This window comes from Euleptes europaea, chromosome 2, assembly GCF_029931775.1.
Source record: "Euleptes europaea isolate rEulEur1 chromosome 2, rEulEur1.hap1, whole genome shotgun sequence".
Taxonomy (NCBI): domain Eukaryota; kingdom Metazoa; phylum Chordata; class Lepidosauria; order Squamata; family Sphaerodactylidae; genus Euleptes; species Euleptes europaea.
Window position 1 is genome coordinate 114,250,495 of NC_079313.1, and position 24,327 is coordinate 114,274,821.

The following is a 24,327-nucleotide window of genomic DNA, read 5'->3' on the forward strand; positions in this document are numbered from 1 at the left end:
CCCTCCAGCGCACTCACAGAATCACATACAGTTCTGGCTCTAGCTTTGCATGAAGAGATGGAAGTTGGTCCTGGTGAACTCCTGGTGGATGGTGTCAAGCAAGCTGTCGGAATCCTGCGCCATCTCCTGCAAAACGGGTTGCCCCGTGAAGAAATTCTGCTCTGGCGTATATGTGAAGCTGAAAGTGCTGGAATGGATCAGACCATCGTTCCTTAGGAGCAAGAGAGGCACGGTGATTGGGTATCTCAACCACCTCCAGTCACGGCTAAATGCAGAAACATCAGGCACAACACATACCAAGGACTTGGGACTCCTGGGAAAAATGCAGAACAGAGGAAGGTTTTTTAAAAAAATGTCTTTAGTTTTCATTAGATCAGAACCCATTCATATTATAGAAATGAACGGCAAGAGTTTTAACATCTGAATTCGTGCAGGAGCTTGCTTGAGTTATGCACTACTTTTGGTTATGCACTATCTCTGAAATATCTATGCAGGGAGCAATTTTGTCCAGTGCCCCGTGGCAGGGCAGCACTTCAGACTAAGATCAGTTTTGTACCACTTTGTCTGGGAGTTGTCTTTTAAAGGTTCTCCGTTACTGAACTACAGTTCCCAGGCTTCGGTGTGCTTCGCCTTAGGTGAAAGCACTGGCTGCCAGCAGGATACTGTGCAGAGGATAGGGTGGAACAGGAGCTGTTTACATTGATATTTCTTACCTGTTCTATGCACCATTGGCTATGCAAGGTCCTTTTAGTGGAGATACCAGTTCTGATTGACCTCAATAAGAAAAAGCCTGTATTCTGGAGCCATGGCTCTAGCGTGCATGGAGAGCTCCACTATAACCTTCCCTTCCAAATGAAGGGCCTTCATGGTTATGGCGGCAAAACGTGGGAACTCCGTCCCCAGGGCCGGTCTCCCTCTGTTGTTTCTACCAGCAGGGGAGCACTTTTTTGTTTGGTTTGGTGTCGTCCCCCCACTAACTGTTATTGGCCTTCCTCCTGGTTGTGTTTTGTGGGTTTGTGTTTATAAGTTTTATTGGTATCTTTGCACTGTTGGCCCTTTTATTGTTATCATGGGTCATGGCTGCCAGAAACATCCTCCCCGAGGTAAATGGTGCCATCTATATTAAAATGTATTGTATTGACTTTAATCTTGATTTTAATTTTATTTAAAATTTGTACTATTATATACATGATGTTAGCAGCTCTGAGCCTGGCTCCGCTGAGGAGGGTGGGGTATTTATTATTATTATTATTATTATTATTATTATTATTATTATTATTATTATTATTATTATTGAATTGCTTGATTTTTTATACATACTTTATCTTAAATACTGTTTTAATGCAGAAATGTTTTAATGTTTTGATGTTTGCTGCCTTGGGGACCCTATTGGGTGGAAAGGCAGCCTAAAATGTTTCAAATAAATAAACTATCGCTCAGTCTATTCCTCAGGACTGTTGTGAGGGACAAAATGGGACAATCCCTGGTATGTCATTCTGAGTTCTTCAGCGAGATATAAAACAACAGTGTGAGGGAAAACCACCTTTGGCAACTTTATTTCAAAATTAGAGATAGATCTGTGGCTCAGTGGTAGAGCAACTGCTTTACATGCAGAAGGCCCCAGGTTCAATCCTTGGCACTTCCAGTTAAAAGGATAATGTACTAGGTAACCAGAGAGACCTCTGCATGAGCCCTTGGAGAGCTGCTGCCAGTCAGAACAGACAACAACAACCATGATAAACTCAGGATACCATGATAAACTCAGGTTTGACTCAGGATAAGGCAGCCTCAAATGTTCACATGTAGAGACTACATTTCTGATTAGGAGACTGACCGAATATTTGCCACATCAGCATTCACAGACACCACAACAACTCTGTTGGTCTACTTGCCTCCAGTGTGGCTCAAACACCTACCCTACCACTGAGACAGAGAAGAATACTGCTTCCCATCAGATGGTGCAGTTTATCATAAGCCCCAACTGTTCCCACTCCCTTTCTCATGTGGCCCAACAACTGACAGTGTAACTCATTCATTTCTCCAGCAATCTGGCTGATCCCTCCTGTTATCATGCAAGAAGGGATGGTGTGGCAGCCCTCCCAAAGAACACTGGCTGTGAAACTGCCTGTGTGTAACATACCTTGTGTTCGCTACAGACTGTCTCTCTTCCTTACCTGTACATAGTTTCAGCTTCCACATCTCCAAACCAAACCTTCAGGTTTTCGTGGAAGCATTCGCCCTGCACCTCCAGCATTGCCACATCTCCTCCACCTGTCAGCTGTGAGGAGCAGACCCAACCACAAGGGAGAGAGTTACGCAAAGCACCTCATGCAAGTAGCGAAACACAGACCCTTCTCTCTCTCCCTCCTCCCAAACCTGTATCTTCTGACATTAAAGCAAGTGCAGAGACATCGCTTTTTGGAGAGCTTCCTGGCCTGCTGGTAGTTAAATTTGGCTAGGCATGAGAAGGACCATACCCCTTAAGAACTTAAGGCAGGCCATGCTGGATCAGACCAAGGCCCATCAAGTCCAGCAGTCTGTTCATCAGGTGCTTCTAGGAAGTTCACAAACAAGACGATTGCAGCAGCACCATCCTGCCTGTGTTTCACAGCACCTGATATAATATAATGGGCATGCTCCTCTGATCCTGGAGAAAACAGGTATGTATCATGACTAGCATCCATTTTTACTAATAGCCATGAATAGTCTCTCCTCCATGAACATGTCCACTCCCCTCTTAAAGCCTTCCACATTGGCAGCCATCACCACATTCTGGGGCAGGGAGTTTCACCATTTAACTATGTGTTGTGGGAAGAAATACTTATTTTTATCTATTTTGAATCTCTCAGCCTCCAGCTTCAGCAGATGACCCCACATTCTGGTATTATGAGAGAGGGAGAAAAGCTTTTCCCTGTCCACCCTCTCCATACCGTGCATAATTTTATAGACCTCTATCATGTCTTCCCTGAACCACCTTCTTTCCAAGCTAAACAGTTCCTTGTAATGTGTTTTGCAAACTGATGGTTCCAGGTTTATTCCCTAGCAGTTCCAGGGTTTTAAAAAAATCTGAAGTATCTGGTCTAGAAAAGCTGCTAGCAATTTCATTAAGGCAATGCAGGGTTAGTTTGTTTCCAAAAATAATGTATAAATCTGTATGTTCATACTGCTCTAGGGTGATGAAAGAGGCAGGAAGGAGGAGTTAGGTCTCTGAATAGGACATTCATCTGTGCTACATTTTCAAACCACTTGGTGTCTGACAATGCATTTCTAAGCAGAGTTACACCCTTCTAAGCCTTCGATGGATTTAGAATAGCTTTGCCAACCTTCAGGTGAGGCCTGGAGAGTTCCTGGAATTGCAACTGATCTCCAGGATACAGAGACCAGTTCTCCTGGAGAAAACAGCTGCTTTGCTTTAGCAAAGAACTACATCCTCGTAAAACTATAATGCCCAAATTCTGTGAGGGTCGGTGCCAGAGTCAAATTAGTTCCAAATGTACAGGGAGGGGCTGTGCAGCATGGCTATAGCTTGGTGGTAGACCATCTGTTTTGCATCCAGAAGGTCCCAGGTTCAGTCCCTGGCATCTCCAGTGAAAAGGACCAGATAACAGGTGATGTGAAAGACTTCTCTGTCTGACACCCTGGAGAGCCACTGCCAGTCAGAATAGACAGTAGTGAACTTGATAGACCAACGGTCTGAATCAGTGTAAGGCAGGTTGATGTATTATGTCCTTAAGAGTTTAGAGGCAGCAAGAGTAAGGAACGCCAAGTGGAATTTCAACTCCCTGTTTTTAATTAAACTTGGTCAACCAACATTTTTTTGCTCAAGTTTCTCACCAAGCAAGCAGACAGAGGATGGAATTTTTTTTTAACATACCTCTAGGACAGTTATGAGAGGGGCTGGGCTCACGGGGTCTCGAATGCAGTTCAGGCTGTCACTGAATGTATATTCCACGGTCTCTGTCCCAATGATGGTCCAGCAGGAGCTGTCATTCAGCAGCTCCCGGTTGGCTTCTCTGGGACACGGAGATGCCTGAATCAAAACACGCCAGGGCATTAAAAGATGGGGTGGTGAGCTGAGCCCTGATCTATGTTGCCTGAGCTGTCTGGTTACTGATTCCTAGAAATATTGTGATAACAAACTGGGAAGGGAAGATGGGTGGACAAGATGGGACACGCAAGCATAGTTTCATTCGATCTGGGAGAGCCAGATTCAAGTTTCCACTCTGCCACGGAAGCTTGTTGGGTGATCTTGGGCCAGTCATGCATCCTCAGTCTAACCTACCTCACAGGGATGTTGTTGTAAGACTGAAGTGGAGGAGGGGAGAACAACGTTGTAAGCTACTTTGGGTCCCCACTGGGGAGAAAAAATGGGGTATAAATGAACTGCACAGGAAGAAGAAGCAACCACCGGCTGCTGCCCTGAAAGCCGGGCAGGTGAGGGGTCGGATGGTGGCAGATCTGGCCAGCTCTTCCTCCCTCCCTCCTTCATGGGGCAGGAGGAGGAGTTGGGAGTGGGGTGGGGAAGGCGTGCTAGGCAAGCAGGCCCCCACCAGCATGAATCTGGGTGGCAACACTAGGGTTGGAGACGCTGCTCAGGGTTGCCAGTGTGCCATTTGCCACCCCTCTAGCACCCTAGACAATTGTCTAGGTCACGGGTCCCCAACTTGGTGCCTGTGGGTGCCCTGGTGCTCACCAACACCTTTCCTGGTGCCCGCTGATAGTTTTTGGAAAGTGGGCAGGGCCAGGTGGGTCTTATGCTCAGCAACACTGCTGATTGGCCACTGGAGATTTGATTGGCTGTGCATATATTCAAAGACATTGCTTTGGCTGCAGCTGCCACCACAGCACAAAGATCTTCACTGTGTGACTGGAGGTAAGCTGCTGCAGCCATTTTGTGCCTGGCTCTGCCTCTTGGGGCAGCCATTTTGTGGAAGCCGTATAGCTGCTCCCACCACACTGTGTCAGACTTCCAAAGGTGCCCGCAGGCTCAAAACAGTTGGGGACCCCAGTCCAGGTCCACCTAATTGGTGGGATGGGCCTGTCTGTTACCAATCATAATATCTTTCGATGCGCCGGTATAAAAGACGATGACCTGTGACATTTGATTACTGGTTTTTTTCTCTGAACAACCTGTTACCTGGAACTGGATCACTTTCTCTGTGGAGAGGCACAGGTACATCCCATCACTGCCGTAGAGCTGGAAAGCACATTTGTGCAGCTGGGAGATGGGCTCGTCCACATCCATCAGCACGGACTGCTTAGCAACTTTGCGAATGATCTGGGGAGACGGACACAGAGATGGGCTAGCAGCTGTGGGGGGGGCAGGGGAGGAGGGGGGAAAGACTCCATTCGACCTCAGAAGCTGCAAAGCATTTCTAAGAACTCTGTCCCTTGTTTTCACTCACAGAAGTGATTCCCCCCACACACTTTTGGATTCACTAATAATGTCACCAGAAGAACATGATCTTCTGAAGATGGAGATTTCTAACCACACAGCTGTACTAAAGTGTCAGGATTAGGGCTGTGCGTATCGATAAACCCAAACTGAAAATTAACCCAGAAAAGGCCTTTTCGGCTTCTTTCGGGTTTAATTTAACCCGAATTTTAAAGGGAATCAAGCCGAAGACGGATAGACGATCGCCGAATCAGCCGAATAGGTATTGGGCTTTTTTTTGGCTTTCCCCAGGCTTTTCCCTATGGGAATTTTTAATGAGCTCTGGGGGAGGCATTTTTGGAGGTCCCAAATTTTCAGGGTAGCTTCAAGGGACTCTCCTTGCATGAACCCTGAAGTTTGATGAAGATTGGGTCATGGGGCCCAATTATATGGGGTCCCAAAGGGGTCGTGCCCCCTCCATAGAAAAGCATGGTAAAGTTTACAATACTTTTCTATGGAGGAGGAGGGGGTCAACCTGTTCAGGACCCCATAAAATTGGACCCCTGACCCAATCTTCACCAAACTTCAGGGTTCATGCAACATCCCAGAAGTGGTCCAGGTGTGAGGGAGAGTACTCCAACCCTCTTGGCTTTCTGGAGTTATTTCAGAGAGTTTTGGGAGCAGACTGAGCCTGAACAAAGGGGGAATAACATGCTGGTGGGTGCATAAGGCATTTTTACATTGGCTTTTAATACTTTCCTATCTGTAGTTTTACCCTAACCTGGATGGCCCAGGCTAGCCCAATGTCAGGTCTTGGAAGCTAAGCAGGGTTAGTATTTGGTTAGTATTTGGATGGGAGACCACCAAGGAGGCCCAAGTCATGACGCAGAGGCAGACAATGGCAAACCACCTCAGAACTTCTCTTGCCTTGAAGATCCTACGGTGTTGCCATAAATTGGCTGTGACTTGATGGCCCTTTCCACCATCTGTTCTTTTAACGTTTGTTTTATCAGATTGTTTGTATATTGTTGGCACCCATGTTGAGGACTGAGATGCTCAGCAGCAAGGTGAGCATTTCCATATTTATTTTATATAAACAAACAAACCAATTAGACAACTCTATGATCCACATTTTGATTGACAGCTGAGACTTACCAAAGGGGGCAGTGCAACACCTGTGGTTGTGCAAACGAGACGGACTACGGATCCATAGCGAATGTAGCCTTCTCGGAGGGGGAACTCACTCCGGGGCTGGGAACAACATTCATTTGCTTAAGACAAAATGGATAGAAAAAGACAAAGGCTGAAAGCAATGAGCAGGATGTGGGGTTGACTGTAATGTTGGAAAATAAGACATTTTGATGGAATAGGAACCAAACTCTGCTTTAGGACCAAAATACATCTTACGTATGACACGAATCAGTTCAGGGGTGCTTAACCTGTCTCTCAGTCACTCATTCACCCTGGGACTAACCTCTTAAAATCTCTCTGTTGTTTCACATGGCTGCAAACACTGCAGGAGGGACTACAGGCTTCCCTCCAGTGGTGCTTTCACCAGTGGAAATGGCCACTGGAAGCTGTTTCCCCAGGCTCCACATAGCCATCCTAGGGCATGTGGAACCCAAGGATGGGACAATTAGCCCCCACCCCTGAGGCTATTTCCGCTGGTGAAAACAGTGTGGGAAGGAAGCCAGAAGTCTCTCCTTCCCCCTCACAGCATTTTGAGCTGTGTGGAGAAATTGAGAGGTTTTTAAAGATTGGTCCCCATGTGAACATGTGATTGAGAATCCGGTTGGGCACCTGTGCCCAACTCATGTAACATGTAATGTGTATTGTGGCCCTGAGCCATGGCTGACACTGGATTAGCCCCTGTCTCGTAGCCTTAGTTCACTCCTTGTAAAACTACTTTACTGGATCATGCCTAAGTTTCAGTTAATTTCACATTCTTTTTGCAAGAGTGGTCAGCTAGATGCCTCCAGGAAGTTTACAAATTGTGAAAGGAAAAATAAAAATATTGTGCCCAGTCAACCAAAATTCTGCACCAAAACTGGATTTAGTGTCAAAACTATGCCAGCTGGGCCCATCTGAATAACTTATCTTGGTTTGCATATGGTATTTTGTAATGTGCAAGTGTCACAACCATGTTGGATCTTTATTTTGCATTTCAAACTTATTTCTGCTGTAGTGGGTAGACATGACGAGGCACATTCAATCCCTGTTGCCACCCACTCTATTTAAAGTAATTTATTTACAAGGAAAATAGCAATTACAAGAGGGACACATATCCAAATCAACAACTCAAGGAGGCCACATAAGTAAACAAAACAAAAAACCCAAATTGATGCCATTTCCAAGAAGCAGTAGACTAAAGTCTATTAATCACAGTTAACTATGTTTCTTTATATTATGTTCATCCCCTGTAGAAAACTTCATACATTTGATTTTCTGGTGCACTTTATCTCAGGCTCATTTAAAGTTTTTAACTTTCAACAGTGACCTGGTAAAAGATGTTAACGTTATTTTGACCATCTCTGAACCCCGCCATTAAACACTCTCTTTGCTTTCGGAGACTGCCACCCACTCGTGGGCACGGTTCCCTAGGTTCAGCCTTGCCAGCGCCTGGTCAGGGGCAGCCTTCTGAACGTCCCCGCATGAAGGATTAGAAACGAACATGCACATCACAAGCCTCACCCAGATGAAGCGTAAATGCTGCCCACTGCCTGGCACTTGCAGTGAAGGCACCGCCCTCCACGGAAAGATAGCGGGTGCTGACCGTTTGGGAGCGCAGGCGGTTGAAGAGGGAGACCTTGGATCCAGATGAAATACACACTGTGGGGGGGGGGGAGGAAAGAAGGAGACATCAGTGACGCAACCCCAAGAAGCACCTTTGGGGGGTTGCATTATTGTGTAATGCACATTAAAATAAAACTGGCATTGGCAGGAATATAAATTTGAGTCTTGCTGCTCCACATCAATATGTTACTGAAATATTACAACTGCTGTTGCTTCTACGTCCCGGTTGTGGACTCATTTCCACTGCAAATACAGAGGCAGCATTGGAGCACCCAACTGGCCTGATTCAGTTCCCCCACCCATGCCTGTCGTCCAACCTCTGCAGCTTTAAAAAAAAAAAAATCTGTAGTTGATATATTGCTATAGCATCAAAAATCCCTCCTGCAGCTGGAGAGGAATGACAGATGTGAGTGGAAATGGACAGAGAGGGACATCAAATGTGGGTTGTAAAGCACAGAAATCTACACCTTCTCATCCACATGTGGGCTAATCCACTTTGACTCTGACGTTTTTGGAAACATCAGAACAAAGAGGAAAGGGAGGGGAATCCATGGAAGGCCCGTGAGAAGAGGACAACATCATGTGGATGTTCTGAAAACCCACAGTGCAGTTTGAGAGCCGGAGCATAGAAAATCCTTCACATGGAAGACTTTCCATAACAGACTTGTCCGTAATGTGACTAACATAGGAAGCAAGTAGGGTCCCAGTATGTGGTTGGAAGGCACCAACCTTATACTCAGAGCTAAGCCAGTCTGGGTCCGGCCAGTACCTAGATATGAGGCCTCCTGGGAACCTTATGAACCTCGCCTAAAACAGCCTGGATTGTGGGCAGCATTTCTGACTGGGGAAACGGTGCAGGGAGATGAAAGTTTAATCCCTCCTTCCTCAGTGCTGCAGCCTTAATCACACTGGCCTTTCCTTGGCTGCTCTTTTGCAGGTGAATTACATGTTTGGGGATTTGGTCACAGAGCCTCACCATCGTGTGAAGTCTTGCTCTTAGATGAAGGGGAGTCATGGCAGAAGCCCCTGTTCTGCAGCCCCGTTTTTCTGTCCTCCATTTGACCCCACAGTGATTCCCTTATCCCCTCTTGCTTTTAGCCATTCTTATCCTAGAGCTCAATGACCATCTACGATATACCCCCAGGGCCTAATGGGAACCTGGGATTCCTAACTCACCCATGATCTCATCAGATCTTGGAAGTTAAGCATGGTGGGCCCTGGTCAGTGCTTGGAAGGGAGACCACCAAGGAAGTCTCAGGTTGCTTCACAGAGGCAGGCAATGACAAACCACCTCTGTTTGTCTCTTGCCTTGAAAACCTTATGGGGAGTCACCATAAGTCAGCTGCGACTTGACGGCGCCTTCCACCACCTCATATTAGTTGGGGAGCGTCTCACACCCTCTCTGGGTGAATTCATTACTGTTTGGAATGGTTCTAGTTTTGAATCATACTCTCTTTTTAACCCCCTCCCCTTTCTGTTTTGTATATAAATCGGCCTGATGGATGTACATCTCAGGCATTAGGTGAACTGAGCTCTGACTTACAAAAGCTTATATGGAAATAAACTGTGTGAGACTGCGGGGTGTCAAACATGTGGCTCGGGGGCCAGATACGGCTCCTTAAGAGCTCTTATACAGCCCATGAGCCAGCCAAGGCAGCCACCCCCTCCAGTTCCAGTCTGGGTTGGCAAGCACACTGTGGGCTCACAGCTTGAGGCATCCACCACCACCCCACTCCCAATCAGGTCTGGCAAGGCACGGCCCAGCTCGACCAAGTGACATTTATGTCATACCCAGCCCTCGTAACAAATGAATTCGACACCCCTACTCTAAGGTGCCACTGGACTCATTTTATGCTACCACTCTTTCCATATTTCTCTGTAGGATAGAAGGCTGCCTCAAAAAAGACCCAACACCCCCCCCTTCACTAGGACTCAGCAACCCAGCAACACTCACACTCCGTGTTTTTCAAGGACTGTTTCTTCTGTGAGGGCTTGGAGATCACTTTGATCAGCTTGCTGTGGAAAGTGCCAATCTCCTGGCCATTGCCGAAGAACAACTTTAAGACCAGCCGGAAGTGTTTCCTCTTGTCAGAGTCTGAAATGTACAGAGTTTTGGCACAGCCGAATTCCTGCATTCAAGGGAGAACTTCTGTGAGGGAGAAATTATGCTGAGGCATTACTGTTTGAAGGCATGGAGGCAAAATTAAGTTGTTCGTCTCTATTTAATTTTAGGTGGGCCACAGAAGTAGTTTTTGTGCAGAAACTTTGACAGGGATTTTGACTGGTCTACTGATTTAGCTGAAGATAGTTTGATGTTGGATCTGTTTTTATTGTGATTCTAATTAACTATGTTAGTTAAATTACAAACCACTTGGTCTGGTTAGACATCATTCCACCCTGAAACAAGGTAGCAATGATTTTTTTTTTAACAAGATACAAGGGGGAGGGAATCACCTCCTTCTACTGAGAAATAAGATTGCAAGGCATCATTTAATTGAACTGAAAACAAATTGACCTTCACAGGGAATCAGCGTGAACTGCAATGGATTGGCCCAGCTTACAACCAATAAGTATGAAATATGGGACAAAACTGCTCCCACTGGAGTGCATAATGCTCCCCATTCAAAGCTCTTTGAGGTTCATGTAAAGGGGAATGTGATTAGAGATGTTATTACAGGTGGAATGAAGAACTCAATGACAGTGAAGGCTTTATTTACTTTGGGGTTGGGGATATCTAAATGGAAATCAATGTTCACGCACAATTTATGCTGCACAACATAAGAAAGTTCCTAGGTTTACAGTTCCCAGTCATCTTGGCACTCCCTCTGTCCCGGATACCCTTTGCTTTCACAATGAGTCAAGCGTAGTGAATACAAAGGTCCTCTCTGTAGCCTTTCTGGCCCTCCTCTGGTCGCCGCATTCTTCTGAGGTTGGAGATAATGCTGTAGACACTTTTGTTCTACAAGAAGGTGCCAAGTTATCACTGCCTCTCTTGATCTTTGGGTTTTCTTTCGCCACTTATCTGCCAATAAAAGAAGGCACTTCTGCTCGGCAACCGGTGACATCATTGTTCATCAGCAAGGCGTGTAATCCCTGGCAGGTCTCCAGTCGCAGAGAGTACCAAGTGTGGATGGACAGATGGGTTTCTTTGAAGACCCTAAAGGCTGACTTTTTCTGGCTGCCATGTGGCAATGCATGTTGATGGTGCAGAATTGGAAACCGTGATTTGTGGGAAGGGTGCTGAAGTCGATGGCAGGGGATAACTGAGAAGCTGCGTGTCATTGACTGTTAGTTGGGAATCAGAAGAAATTTGAGTGGCTTCTCCAAGTGAAAACCCAACTTCTGCCAGGTTCAGTACAGGAAACCAGGTGACTTCTTTCTAACTGGACAAGATAAACAATGGGTTGGATCCAGGGGTCCATCGGCAGAAGGAGCCGGCAGTTGTGGATCTTTCCTCTGCTCCCCTCCCCCAGCAGTCATTTCTGACCCTGGGAAAGTTTATTCCTGAGGCTGTGGGAGCTGTGATACCCATGCTGGCTGGGAGACTGCATTGGGGAGTGGAAGTGGACCGAAATTGACCTCCTTTCTCACAGAGCTCTACTGACGGAAGAGGAAGAAGAGAGTGATTTCACCCCCTTCTACCGCACCCCACCGACCCCGCGAGGCTATTAGTCCTCAAGGGTCCTGCAATCCCAGGAATAAACTTTCTCAGGATTGCAAAAGGCAGCTGGGGGGAGGGGAATGCAGGAAAGATCCACAATCTTTGCATCTGTGGATCTACTGGATCCAGCCCAATGACTTAGGGCCATTTCACAGGCTATACAGAGGCAACGATCAGGAGTGAAGTGGCCTTTATTGATTCTGTTGCTGCAACACCAAAATCTAAGCTGTGTTCTCCTTACTCTGCAGACGGTCAAATGAACTAAGCTGCTGGCCGTTGCTACGCGTAGGGAATTGCCTCTCCTCCATCTGTTGGGAGGCTCCTGTAATGAAGTTTTGAACACTCGTCTCGATTTCATCTGGTATCGATGTCTGTGTGCCTTTTGCCAGCATGTGGCATAATGCTAGACTAGACTTCATCCAAGGGCAGACCGCCTGACTAGGGACAGGCTTCCTCTAAGTTTCCATTACTCAAATGTAAAGGACATTCAAGCAATCCAAGGCTGAGATCAAAGGCATTTTAGAGCAATATGGCCTTGGGCCATGAGGAATCTTCCTTCCATCAAACCACTGGAGGTTTACAATGTCAGATGGGTGTTGCCTCTTCCTGTTCAAGGCACTGGCTGATTTCCTTAGGGACTTGCATGCCCCACACCAAGCTCTGGTCTTTAGCTGCCCCTTGGCAAAGACTGTGTGGCTGTCATATTGGTTGTTTACTCAGAGTCAAAACAGGGATGATTGTAAATCTTTGTTGGGCCCTTCCAGTGATATCACAGTTTGTGGGAGTTGACCCCATATCTTTTTCAGCCCCGGTATTTAGAGATAGCCATGCACAACAAGGTGATGTGCATGACTAGCAGGAAGCACATGATAGCCACACGCAGTAGACAGACAGTGGAATTGGTTCTTGTAGGTTATCCGGGCTGTGTAACCGTGGTCTTGGAAAAAAACAAGACCACGGTTACACAGCCCGGATAACCTACGAGAACCAATGAACTCTGACCATGAAAGCCTTCGACAAGACAGTGGAATGTTTGGGAGTAGGTGCATTTATTTGGGAGTAAGCCCACTGAATACAGTAGGACTTTCTTCTAAGTAAACCTGCCAAGATTGCACCATAAGATAGATAGCAGATAAGTATATTATTCCTGGAAGGGAAAGGTGAATCCTTACCCACACTATGCAGTCCTATAAGGGGATCACATTGACTGGGTTATATGAGCCTTTGGATGGCAGTGTGCATGTATTCTCTGATCCCTGCCACTCTGTACTACTTTCTATATATATATTGGCTGGTCACGTCAGACACACTGCCAAAGAACACATATGGAAAGTGTGTTTCAGGATCCACCCTTTCACTTCAAGCACAACATAGGCTTTTGTGCACAACGTCACCAGCTGGATTGGGGACTGTGGCTTGGCACCAACCATTCTCATTGTGCCCTTTTTCCTTGTCTGCACGATTCAGAGGCTACATCTTGCTTCGGTACTCACCACAAAACTGCAATGCAAACAATGTTCTGCACTTTCCTTTGCTGGCTGATCTCAGGGCTGTGTTTGGTTTGGTTTGTTTCAGCACCAGCTGCTAGAAAAACAGTTTCTCCCATGCAATGCAATGCAAAATTTCTACCCTGATCTGGTTAGCCCAAGCTAGCCTGATCTTGTTATATCTTGTAAGCCAAGCATGACTGGCCCTGGTTAGTACTTGGATGGGAGACCCCCAAGGAAGTCCAGGGTTGTTATGCAGAAGACAATGGCAAACCACCTCTGTTGATCTCTTGCCTTGAAAATCCCTTGAGGGGTTGCTATATGTTGGCTATGACTTGATGCCACTTTCCATCTCCACCAGCATTGCCCTTATGAGGTTTTTGAGAAATTCCAGTGTGAGGTCTCAGGATCATCAATGCTACAAAGAAAAAGGGGAAGAGGAGGGCACAATCCAACCCAAAACCATCACTACGAATTCCCACTAATGTAAGCATTTGGTTAAGCGTGTGTATCGAATTCAAGATGGATTAACTTTTCCATTGGATTCAATGGGATGTTGAAGTGTTTAACTTTGGCTGGAGAATACCACAAACAAATGAAAATTTCAGGATACAGCAAAAAAAAAAAAAAGCAGTTTTTATAAGAATTAATTTTTAAAAATCCAAATAGCGGTTTTTAAAAGAATGGATTTTTCAAAATAAAATCCTTTCCAGGGGCTATGAACAAATTGCTGAGCACTGGGATCTGCCATAAAAATGCAGTATGAGATAGGAGCATGGTCTATAGATGCCCATGCTGAGTAGAGTCACATTATGTGGCTTACCTTGGAATCTGGCTGTTCTTCAAAGTTTAATTTCTGTGATTCCATGTGGCTGTTGCCCGCACTATCCAGCCCCATGTACCCACATACTTTGGAACTGGATGCTGTCAGATCTTTAGCTGGAAAAGAAAAGGAGAGGAGAGAAGGCATTTACAGTAATGCCTTAGAACTCCAGGCTATTACCAAGGAAGGAAAGAGAAAGTATAACTGATTCTTGCTTTCTGTTTTCACATTTCCACTTTAATGGGTGGATCTCAAAGGAGGGGTGTGAGCCATTTATCCACATGTGGCTTATGGAGGACATTGGTATTCTGCTTCCATGAACTGCACAGCAAACACATTGATAGGTGAATACATCATATTCCATAACTGCCACCATCCATGAACCAAACGTCTCATCTGTTCTCCTGTCCACCTCAAAGAGCTGACAAACAGCTTTGAAGGTGTGCAATAGCTGGGGTGGTAGAGTTTCATTTTCTGGCCTTGCAGGGGTTTTTTTGCATCTGTGCAACAGGTGAGATGATTCTATCCAGGATCATGGATGGTTAGGTTAAGCAATTAAATGAAGTGTGGGAGGGGGGAACTACTCCTCCCATAAGGCTGTGAAATAATGTATATGTCAGAAATGACATCAATAAAACAGACCTAAACAAACACCAAGTGGCAAGTCATTTTTTTTAAAAAAAACAATGTTTATTTTCAACTGCAGCATGACTAGTTGATTTGCTCGCTGTTGATTTATATGATTGACTGCCAAATGGCATAGAAGGACAGCAGGTTTTGTGCTGGAGGAAGTAGGACTCCTATTCAGCTATATGAGAATGCACATGAAACACGGCCGATTGCCCTGGACTGGACTGGACTGCTTGAGTACATGAAAAATAACCCAATGAAACTGTTTACAAACAGCCAAACTGGTTGACGAAAAAACTACTCTGTTTGTGACCGGCAAACGGGCCATAAGACAAAGTGGTGACCGTTCAAGCATTGCTAATTGGAAATCCACTTACTCGTCTTGGGGCAGAAGAGCAAAAAGAAGACGTGCAAGTCCCGTGTGCATCTTCTGCTGCTACTTCTTGAGGGGTGTCATAAAGCCTTATAGTGCCAAAGAGCCTTACACTTGAGGCAACTGTCCCATAAGTGATCACAACATTCCAGCTCCCCCCACCCCCACATCCCACAGGGATAAGCTATACATCATGCTGGAAGGTTGTGGCTGGAATTTCAGTCACCATAAAAAGCATCTAAAGGGGGTTCAATCTGGATTGTGGCTGTTCTACTGGGATGGTGGGGGGTTATGCTCCCCCCAATTGCCCCCAAGGCTGCTTTTAGGCCCTGGGGTGGGGGAAGTATATGTATTGTGCCTGCCTTTTTCTCTGTCAGGACTTAAAGCAATTGGAGGGAAATTTTCAACCAGGAAAAGGTGCAAGGGGAAAGAGTTAACACTCCCTTTGCCCAGTGCGATGGCCCAATTCTATATCAGGTTCTCCATGTCCCATATTACATGCCAGGAGTTCCAGAAACAGAATGTTAGCATCTTGTGTAATTTTGTCCTCAAGGAGCACAGGATAATCTCACGTCTCGCATGCCAAAGCAATGCCAGCCTTTGTCTGCTCACCTCTCTCTGTCCCTTCATGTGTCAGCAAATCATGAGACTGTAAAACTCTCCCTGTGGTCTGGACACATTTCCTGCAGCTGGCAGCCCGTTCCCCAGCCCAATGGCTCCAGGCCTTTGTGGTGTTTTTTTAGGCTACCAGTTAGGTGATGGACTTCTCTGTGTCCAATGCAGTGATTAATCTGTGTAATTTACTAGGAAACAGAGGCCAAAGTTAACTCTTGGCCCAAGTGGACACATCTCCCCTTCACTCCTATGCTAGTATTAGATGTTTGGTGCTCTTTGGCTAACACAGAGGAGAAGGTAGGGTTGTCAGCTCCAGACTGAGAAATACCTGGAGATTTGGGGGTGAAGTCTGAGGAGGTTGGGGTTTGGGGAGGGGAGGGACTTCAATGGGGTATAATGCCATAGAGTCCATCTTCCAAAGCAGCCATTTTCTCCAGATGAACTAATCTCTTATCGCCTGGAGATCAGTTGTAATCCAAGCCATCACCTGCAGGTTAAGTGATATCTTGATTGCTTGTTGAAGGTAGGTAAAGATGGAAATCAAGGAATCAAGATATCACTTGATCTTTGGAAAATTTAGCATCAAGATACATGCAAGTTACAATGGACTATAAATGAGATTTTATACCCTCTAGAAGTCATTTGGACACAATTGATGAACTTCATGTCTTATGTTTATGTTTATTTTTGTTTAGGTTGTTTATAAGCTTTCGTTTGCACTTCACTGTCATATTCACTGTATTGTAATACACTTTTGATATTTTTGCGTATAGAGTACTGTTTCCTTTCCAACTTATTACCGTACAGTACAGGTGATTTTTTGTATTAGACCACCTGCAGGTTGACAACCCTAGGAACAGGCTATGCAGAAGAAGTCTATACTGGGTATGTGCATGACTAGACAAAGAACAGTAAGTCACACAGTGTGAAAAGTATAGTGATGGCTGAAGTAGGGCAGTGTGGCATACAGCAAAGCCATGGTCACCACATGGATAGGGTTGCCAGGTCCTTCTTCACCACTGGCGGGAGGTTTTTGGATGGAGCCTGAGGAGGGTGGGGTTTGGGAAGGGGAGGGACATTACCATAGAATCCAATTGCCAAAGGGGCCATTTTCTCCCGGTGAACTGATCTCTATCGGATGGAGATCAACTGTAATAGCAGGAGATCTCCAGCTAGTATCTGGAGGTTGTTGTAACTGTACAAAGAGGCACCATGTGCTGCCTCTTTGTACAGTTTCCACTATTTTCAGCATAGGTTCCTTCTTTCTCCAGTATCTGGAGGTTGACAGGCCTACATATGGACAAGGCCAGTTTAGGGATGTGTCCAGATAATGGTTCGAAGGTACATGTGCTGGCTGTTGAATGTAACGCTAAAACCAATTAACTGGTAAATGTAAATATAAAGGCCTGATTCAACCCTTGGTCAGAGAGGGGTGGGATAAAAATCAAATATATAAGTGAATAAATAAATAAAATAAGATCTATTTTGAGCCTCCTGGGCGAAAATACCCTCTGTCAAATCTATTGTATAGATAGTGATGAGGCTCAATGTGCAGCTCTGAGCTCCTTGGAGGAAAAGAAGGATACCAATGCAACTAAAGTATCTTCCCATCCAGAAGAAGAAGAAGAAGAGTTGGTTTTTATGTGCTGACTTTCTCTACCATTTAAGGGAAACTCAAACCGGCTTACAATCACCTTCCCTTCCCCTCCCCACAACAGACACCCTGTGAGGTGGGTGGGGCTGAGAGAATGTGACTGGCCCACGGTCACCCAGATGGCTTCATGTGTAGGAGCAGGGCAACAAATCCAGTTCACCAGATTAGCCTTCATCACTCATATGGAGGAGTGGGGGAATCAAACCCGGTTCTCCAGATCAGACTCCACCACTCCAAACCACCGCTCTTAACCACTACACGCTGTGAGGAAACGAATATAGGATATGTGATACATTTGTGAATGCTGCAACCACATTGTAGGGTTGCCAAGCCATTGCCTGGGACTTCTGGGAGCTTTGGATGCCAGGCAAAAGGCGGAAATGATCCAGGATATCAATTCTATTATTACGGCTTCCAACTGGCCATACCTTTCAGTTCTTCCTGCGTTAGTTTCCAGCCTGGTCCAATGAGATAAACACAAGGTGGTGGACAGAAAAACCTGATAAGAAATAAAATATTTTGTTAGTCTGCCAAGCAAATATTAAGCAAAGGAAGCTTCTCTGTTATTTCTAATGCAATAAATATATCTATATTGTTTCATAGAAGACACAAAAGTTGGTGCAAAAATCATGCACAGGAAAAAGAAAAGTGAAATCAGAGAATCTGTTCCACTGCGGGAATCTGCTTCATGTAGCTGATCACAGGAGGCTTTGTATATCCACATATAGAACCACGCTAGTGGTTCCCCCATGCCCCCCTTATACTCCACCCTCCAGATCACATCCTCTGATTTCAAGCATAAATATTATTCAGTTAATGTTATAACCTTTTTGTTGAAGAGCAGCCTAGGGCAGCCTACAGCTAAAAAGCAGTAAGCAGGCAGGGCCCCCTCAGATCAATTCAGAAGCAGAGTCAATGATGACAAAAGAGGGAGGGGGGTAGGGAGGCCAGCACAGATCACACCTGTGTCTGCCCTCAATGGTAGGTTTGGTGGAATAGCTCTGTCTTGCAGGCCCTGCAGAAGACTCTAAGGTCCCGCAGGGCCCTGATGTTACTAGGAAGAGCATTCCACCAGGCTGAAACCAGGGCCGAAAAAGCCCTGGTTCTTGTTGAGGACAGCTGCACACTCCTAGGGCCCTCTCCTAATTTCATGTTGTGAAGCCATATCCGAATTTCTTCTTTTACCTTGCGCTTTCCTCAGCCCATCCACCGGGCAATGTAAAGGGGCAGATAACAGGAGTTTCAGTATCAACAGCGACATTAGTACCACAGTGCTGAAGGAGCTCCTTCAGGGTTTCTTCTTGCAACTCTGTCGCCCGTGATTAAGTCTTGCCACCTATTTGACGCCCCCCGCCGCTGGCTCCAGAAGTCTGCATGAAACTGCCACATCTATCAGGGGCTCTGTAAGTCGAGCAGACCAACCCTGACCCATGGAAGATGGTTGCGATTATATAGGGAAATAAGGTTGCGTTTCTTTCCTGCTGGAGCAGGAGAACTTGTCACGGTGACTTTTTCCCCAGCCAGGAACGTGGAAGTTCTAACAGGTTGAGCACAGAGTTTATATTCACAGCCAGATCCATAGACCAACACAAATAAACGGAGGTCCAGAGGTTTGGAAACATGTTTTCCTGTGTTTTATTTGGGTTTCCACCATCTTTAAACTCACGTGAATGGCTGAGATTCATGCTGTACTAACACCATGTAAAATGTTAGTAATCAAAACATCAGAATGGGTGGTTTTATAGCCCCATGCACTAATAGTATTTTTCAGCACATCTGTTATGATATAATGTCCTGGACTCAGCATACACAGAGGAAAAAGTAGTTGTGGCTTATTTAAGATTTAGCTGGAATGTTTAGGGCTAGTTCTCTTTGTCCTGCCAAATCCACAACATTTCCATTTTCTACAACACTTTGTGTCACAGTAGCATTAGCTCAAGAAGCTTCCTATCATGTCCACTTGTGGAAATAGATGATTATGTGAAATTGGTCAAGAGCTTTGCTTGCAGGAGAGAGAGAGAGAGAGAGAGAACGAACTGACTGGTGCTAATATCACTACCCATGTGCTGCCTTGACCAGGCGCCATTTCGGCAGCTTTATGAATATTTCAGGCTACCAGGACACAGCTTCTGACAAACTTCTTGTCACAATTCTTCAACAACAAAAATGAAAAGGGAGACTCCAGCATTTACACTGCCTCTCACTTCAGGATGAACCAGAATTCAGGATTTTTGTTTCAATATAACTGCGACTAAGAGATGGATCAAAGGAAAACCTAATTTTATCCTGTTCATGGGAGGAACTGTGGGGTGGCTGCGAGTGGAGTGTCCATTTGGATGCTCCATCTGCAGCCAATATGTGTGTGTGGGGGGGATATGAAGCTAAGTTCCACTTTCAAAATGATGTAGCTAGAGAGCCAGTGTGGTGTAGTGGTTAGACTAGGATCAGGGAACCCCAGATTCAAATCTCCACTCTGCCATGGAAGCTGTCTGGGGGATGTTGGGTCAGACACGACCTCTCCACCTAACTCACCTCACAGGGTTGTTGTGAGGTTACAATCCAGGAGAGAAGAATGGTGTAAGCCGCATTGGGTCCCCACTGGGGAGAAGGGCATTGTATAAACAAACAAACAAACAAACAAACAAAGAAGTTTGCATCACCCTTTAAAGAGCTTTTTCCACTTGGGAAAAAATGGAAGGAAAGGGAAAGGAGGGTTCTGGGCTGTGGTAGACTCCAGTGTAATTGTCAATACCTGTGAGGATCTGGCTATGATAAAGTCTGTGACTCCCCTCTGATTACTGGTAGTAACTAGCCAAGCATAGCTACTAAATAGTCTCTATATTTTCTTGATTAGATCGGAATTCTACATAATATCTCAATCTGTTCAAGCTTCATCTATTGATCCCTTTATCCTGCTTTCATTTATAACCGCCTACATGAAGAGCCAGCTTGGTGTAGTGGTTAGGAGTGGTGGTTTGGAGCGGTAGAGTCTGATCTGGAGAACCGGGTTTGATTCCCCACTCCTCCACATGAGCGGCGGATGCTAATCTGGTTAACTGGATTTGTTTCCCCACTCCTACACACGAAGCCAGCTGGGTGACCTTGGGCTAGTCACGCTCTCTCAGCCTCACCTACCTCACAGGGTGTCTGTTGTGGGGAAGGGAAGGGAAGGTGATTGTAAGCCGGTTTGAGTTTCCCTTAAGTGGTAGAGAAAGTCGGCATATAAAAACCAACTCTTCTTCCTCTTCTTAAAATGAATGCAATGTGAAGATTGGCTCACAGTGTCTGAAGAAGTAATCCATGAAAGCTTATGTGGGAATAACATTTCTTTAGCCTTTCAGGTGCCACTAGACTCCTGTTTATTTTTGCTGCAACCGACCCACATGGTGACCCTTTCTGGAACTGTTCACAGGGAAGTCATTCAGAGAGCCAAATTAGCTGGGGTCAAAAGCAGCAGTCAAGGTATTGCTTCTCACCTGACAGGTGCGCCTACATGCAGACAAGGAAAGGATATCCCAGAGGCAGGTCTCTGGGGAAGCTCTCCTTTCTTGCTGGGAGAAGAATTTGCCAAATGAGAAACAGTGCCTCTCATGTTCAGCATGGTATGCGGCAACATTGGGAGGGGGAGCGCATAGAATGATTACGGGGCCAAATGAAATTCCTGAATTAGAATACATTTCCCTGTGTCCTTGGTTGCAATGAAAAAAATACCAGAAAGTTTTGGCTGGTTGGCTATGGAGGAGGTTCAGGCCATACTAGATGTGGTGATTTTTTTTGGGGGGGGGGGAGTTACTGAGAATCCTTAGCGCTCTCGTTCGTTCAATTAAAACATCCAACACTCTGGTAGAACTGGAATGTTCTTCCCACGCCTACAACACGCTTTCCAGACAAAGCAGCAGCTAGAAAATTAGTTCGTTGGTCAGAGTAAGGAAGGGGAGAAGAGCTGGGAATGCCTGGGCGACCAAAAAACCCTATTCTTATGGGACACACAAACATGCACATGTATACATGCAGACTTATTTCTATACTGCAGAGGTCTCTGTGGTGCTCTGGTTTAAACAGCAAGTTCAGGAGACTTCCTACCTTTTTTCATTGCCGTATGATTTCTGAGCAACCTTTGCGTGGAGTATTAACACAGTCCGGTCACATGGAAGCTGAAGGTATCGGCGCACTCCATCTTGGACAGGGTCTATTTGCTCCGTGTTGGATCTAAATGAGAAGCAAACATAAGAGGAATCACATGTTCTTGTGTACCACCGAAACTCATGAGTTGGGGCGAAGCAGTCAGAGTCCCCAGTTGTACAGTATGAGATGGAAATTTAAGAAAGATGGGGAAGGGAAACCAGCTATGGTGAATACCACTGCTGTCCTCGACCATAGGTCTGTCTCCGTCTTACAAATTTTTCAACAGCCAAAGTGGCCCTGTGTTCAGTGCCTGCTAGGAGCACCCAGTTTCTCTCCAGTAGGTATGTTTGCCCTCCCTTGAAGAAGTGGCAAAATCCACAATTCTCTTATATCCAAGTGAAACACACTAGAGTCAGTTTTACTCTGACAAACACTGTACAATTAACAGCTTCCCAATGAGCCAAAATTCAGCAGGCAAGGCTTTCCTCGACACGGAGATGCTGTGAGGGGCATTTGTTCGATTCCTGCCTGCCACACAGCTGTCGTTGGGACACAGCCTCTGCCAGACAACACAAGGTAGTGATAACCCTTGCTTCGAGCAACAGGAAACTGATATTGTACGGCAGTGACCACACAGTGTTGTACAATGCTGTACTGTGTCAGCCCGCAACCCGAACCAAACACAGCCGTTCTCAGTTAAAAACGGAGAAGATCAGTTCAGGCATCCATGAGATGGAACTCGATATCATTTACAAGAGTGAGAGCAAAGAGAATGGAACCAGATTTTTATACAAAGTCCATGCCATGGCTGTTTTGAAGTATACTAAAAATGTACACACATTGAAAAAATAGGTCTTTTTAGAAATTCCGTTTTGGTACTGTAACAACATGTAAAAGGAACATATGCTACTCACAATACTCCCAATAAGTGCAGTCGCCAATTTGTGTGAATAGGGCTGTACATATTTTTCTATGCACATACAACTTCAGGGTGTGCAAATGCATTCTCTCAAAAATCCAGTGTTTTGTTCTGTTTGCACATACTGAAGCTGGAAAATATGCGCTATTCCTACAAACGGTGACTATGTATACCAGGAAAACCGTGGGTAGCAGACACTCCCATTATGTGTGGTTGGTGTGTAGCTAATTTTCTCCAGGTGAACTGATTTCCATCAGCTGGAGATCAGTTGTAATAGCAGGAGATCTCCAGCTAGTACCTGGAGGTTGGCAACCCTATGTGTAGCCTTGCTGGATCTGCTATGGTGGGACAATGCCTGCCCTGGCTCCTGCTGCTCCCACTGCTGCTCTGTGGAGCAGTGGAAGCAAGACTGGGGGGAAATCAGCAAAGATTATCCTGCAGTGTCACTTCCAGCATGAACCTGAAAGTGACATCAATGCATTGGTTAGGGTGGCCAGCCCCCAGGTACTAGCTGGAGATCTCCTGCTATTACAACTGATCTCCAGCCGATAGAGATCAGTTCACCTGGAGAAAATGGCCCCTTTGGCAATTGGACTCTATGGCATTGAAGTCCCTCCCCTCCCCAAACCCCGCCCTCCTTAGGCTCAGCCCAAAAAACCTCCTGCTGGTGGTGAAGAGGGACCTGGCAACCCTAGCTCTAGAATCCTAGAATGTCATACCAACCCAGTGACATCATTTTCAGGTTCACACTAGACGTGGCGTTGTAGCATTTGTGCAACACTGATCATCAGGCGGTGCTCCCTGTGTCTTTTAGAGGTTGCCTGCACTCTATGCTAGAATCACATATCTGCGAAGGACCAATGTGAACAGTCTACACATACATACACATGTTTGAGGATCCTGCCTTTTGCATGCAGGAATGTACACATATTAGCTCTTTCACAGATTATGATGAATGTATACAGGAGGTACACGCTTACCAAACAATCCCATTACCCCACATGTGTGCCGAATGCACATACTTTGTGACATGTGCAGGGCCGTCTTAACAGCATTATAAGCCCCCAGGCAAACCAGTGCCCTGGGGCCCCGACCTACACAACCACTCACAGGAATAAAAATGTAAATGGTCGATACAATTAAATATATATTTATTGGTACTTCCATAATGAACAAGTCTTTTCTTACATTATATTTCAGTATTTATTCTTAAACCAAACCCAAAATAACGTTCATATTGTTCATTATCTTTAGTAAAACACATGCTAAATATGCATTTTCCAATAACAAATAAGTATAGTTTAGTATAGTATTTATTTATTCATTGACAGCATGTCACAACATACATAGATTAGCATGGGGCCCTTATGGTCATGGGGCCCCTGGGCAACTGCCCAGCGTGCCCATGCGTTAAGACGGCCCTGGACATGTGCACAGTTCCACTCAGTCGGACCATTGGTCCATCTAGCTGAGTACTGTCTTCTGGGACTAACAACAGTTCTTCAAGGTCTCAAGCAGAAGATTTTTCCAGGCTGATGTCCAAAACCCACTAAGTGAAGATAAGGGGACTGAATTGAGGACCTTTTGCATATATAGCACCTACTTAGCTATGGCTTCCTCTGTGTTCGAGCACATGCTTTGAGCCTTGCTGCCATCAATCTTTGAGGAATATGGCCTTATGGGGAAAAATATTGTAATAAGGATGGTGTATGAGCTTGACAGCACTTAACACACACACACAGGGTTACCTAGAAGGAAAGAAAAAGAAAGAAAAAACCTAGCCTGACCTGGTCGTCTGCTTTGAATAGTCACTTGCAGGTTGTTTCCAAATGGGGATTTGGCTCCAGTTTGGCATTCAACTGGAAGTGTTTTG

General features: G+C 45.6%; 1 protein-coding gene across 1 annotated transcript; it reads right to left on the reverse strand.

The window, feature by feature from the left end:
- Positions 1–34: 34 nt before the first annotated feature.
- RBPJL (recombination signal binding protein for immunoglobulin kappa J region like) lies at positions 35–24,089 on the reverse strand. Its single transcript, XM_056844874.1, has 11 exons — positions 24,058–24,089; positions 21,494–21,655; positions 17,839–17,909; positions 14,139–14,254; positions 10,122–10,296; positions 8,066–8,203; positions 6,530–6,645; positions 5,138–5,278; positions 3,875–4,030; positions 2,175–2,278; positions 35–313 (listed from the first exon to the last, which is right to left on the reverse strand). Exons 1-11 carry the CDS (start codon positions 24,087–24,089, stop codon positions 40–42), a joined length of 1,485 nt encoding a protein of 494 aa, XP_056700852.1. The 3' UTR covers positions 35–39.
- Between the last annotated feature and the right edge of the window lie 238 nt (positions 24,090–24,327).

Bases quoted from the DNA above. Each gene is read 5' to 3' on its own strand.
- RBPJL (XM_056844874.1), bottom strand. From the start codon at position 24,089: ATGTGCTCGAACACAGAGGAAGCCATAGCTAA. The intron at 10,297-14,138 runs GTAAGCCACATA...CCTTGAATGCAG, and splicing joins AAGAACAGCCAGATTCCAAG to GAATTCGGCTGTGCCAAAAC. The intron at 8,204-10,121 runs GTGAGTGTTGCT...CCCCCCCCACAG, and splicing joins GTCCTTGAAAAACACGGAGT to TGTGTATTTCATCTGGATCC.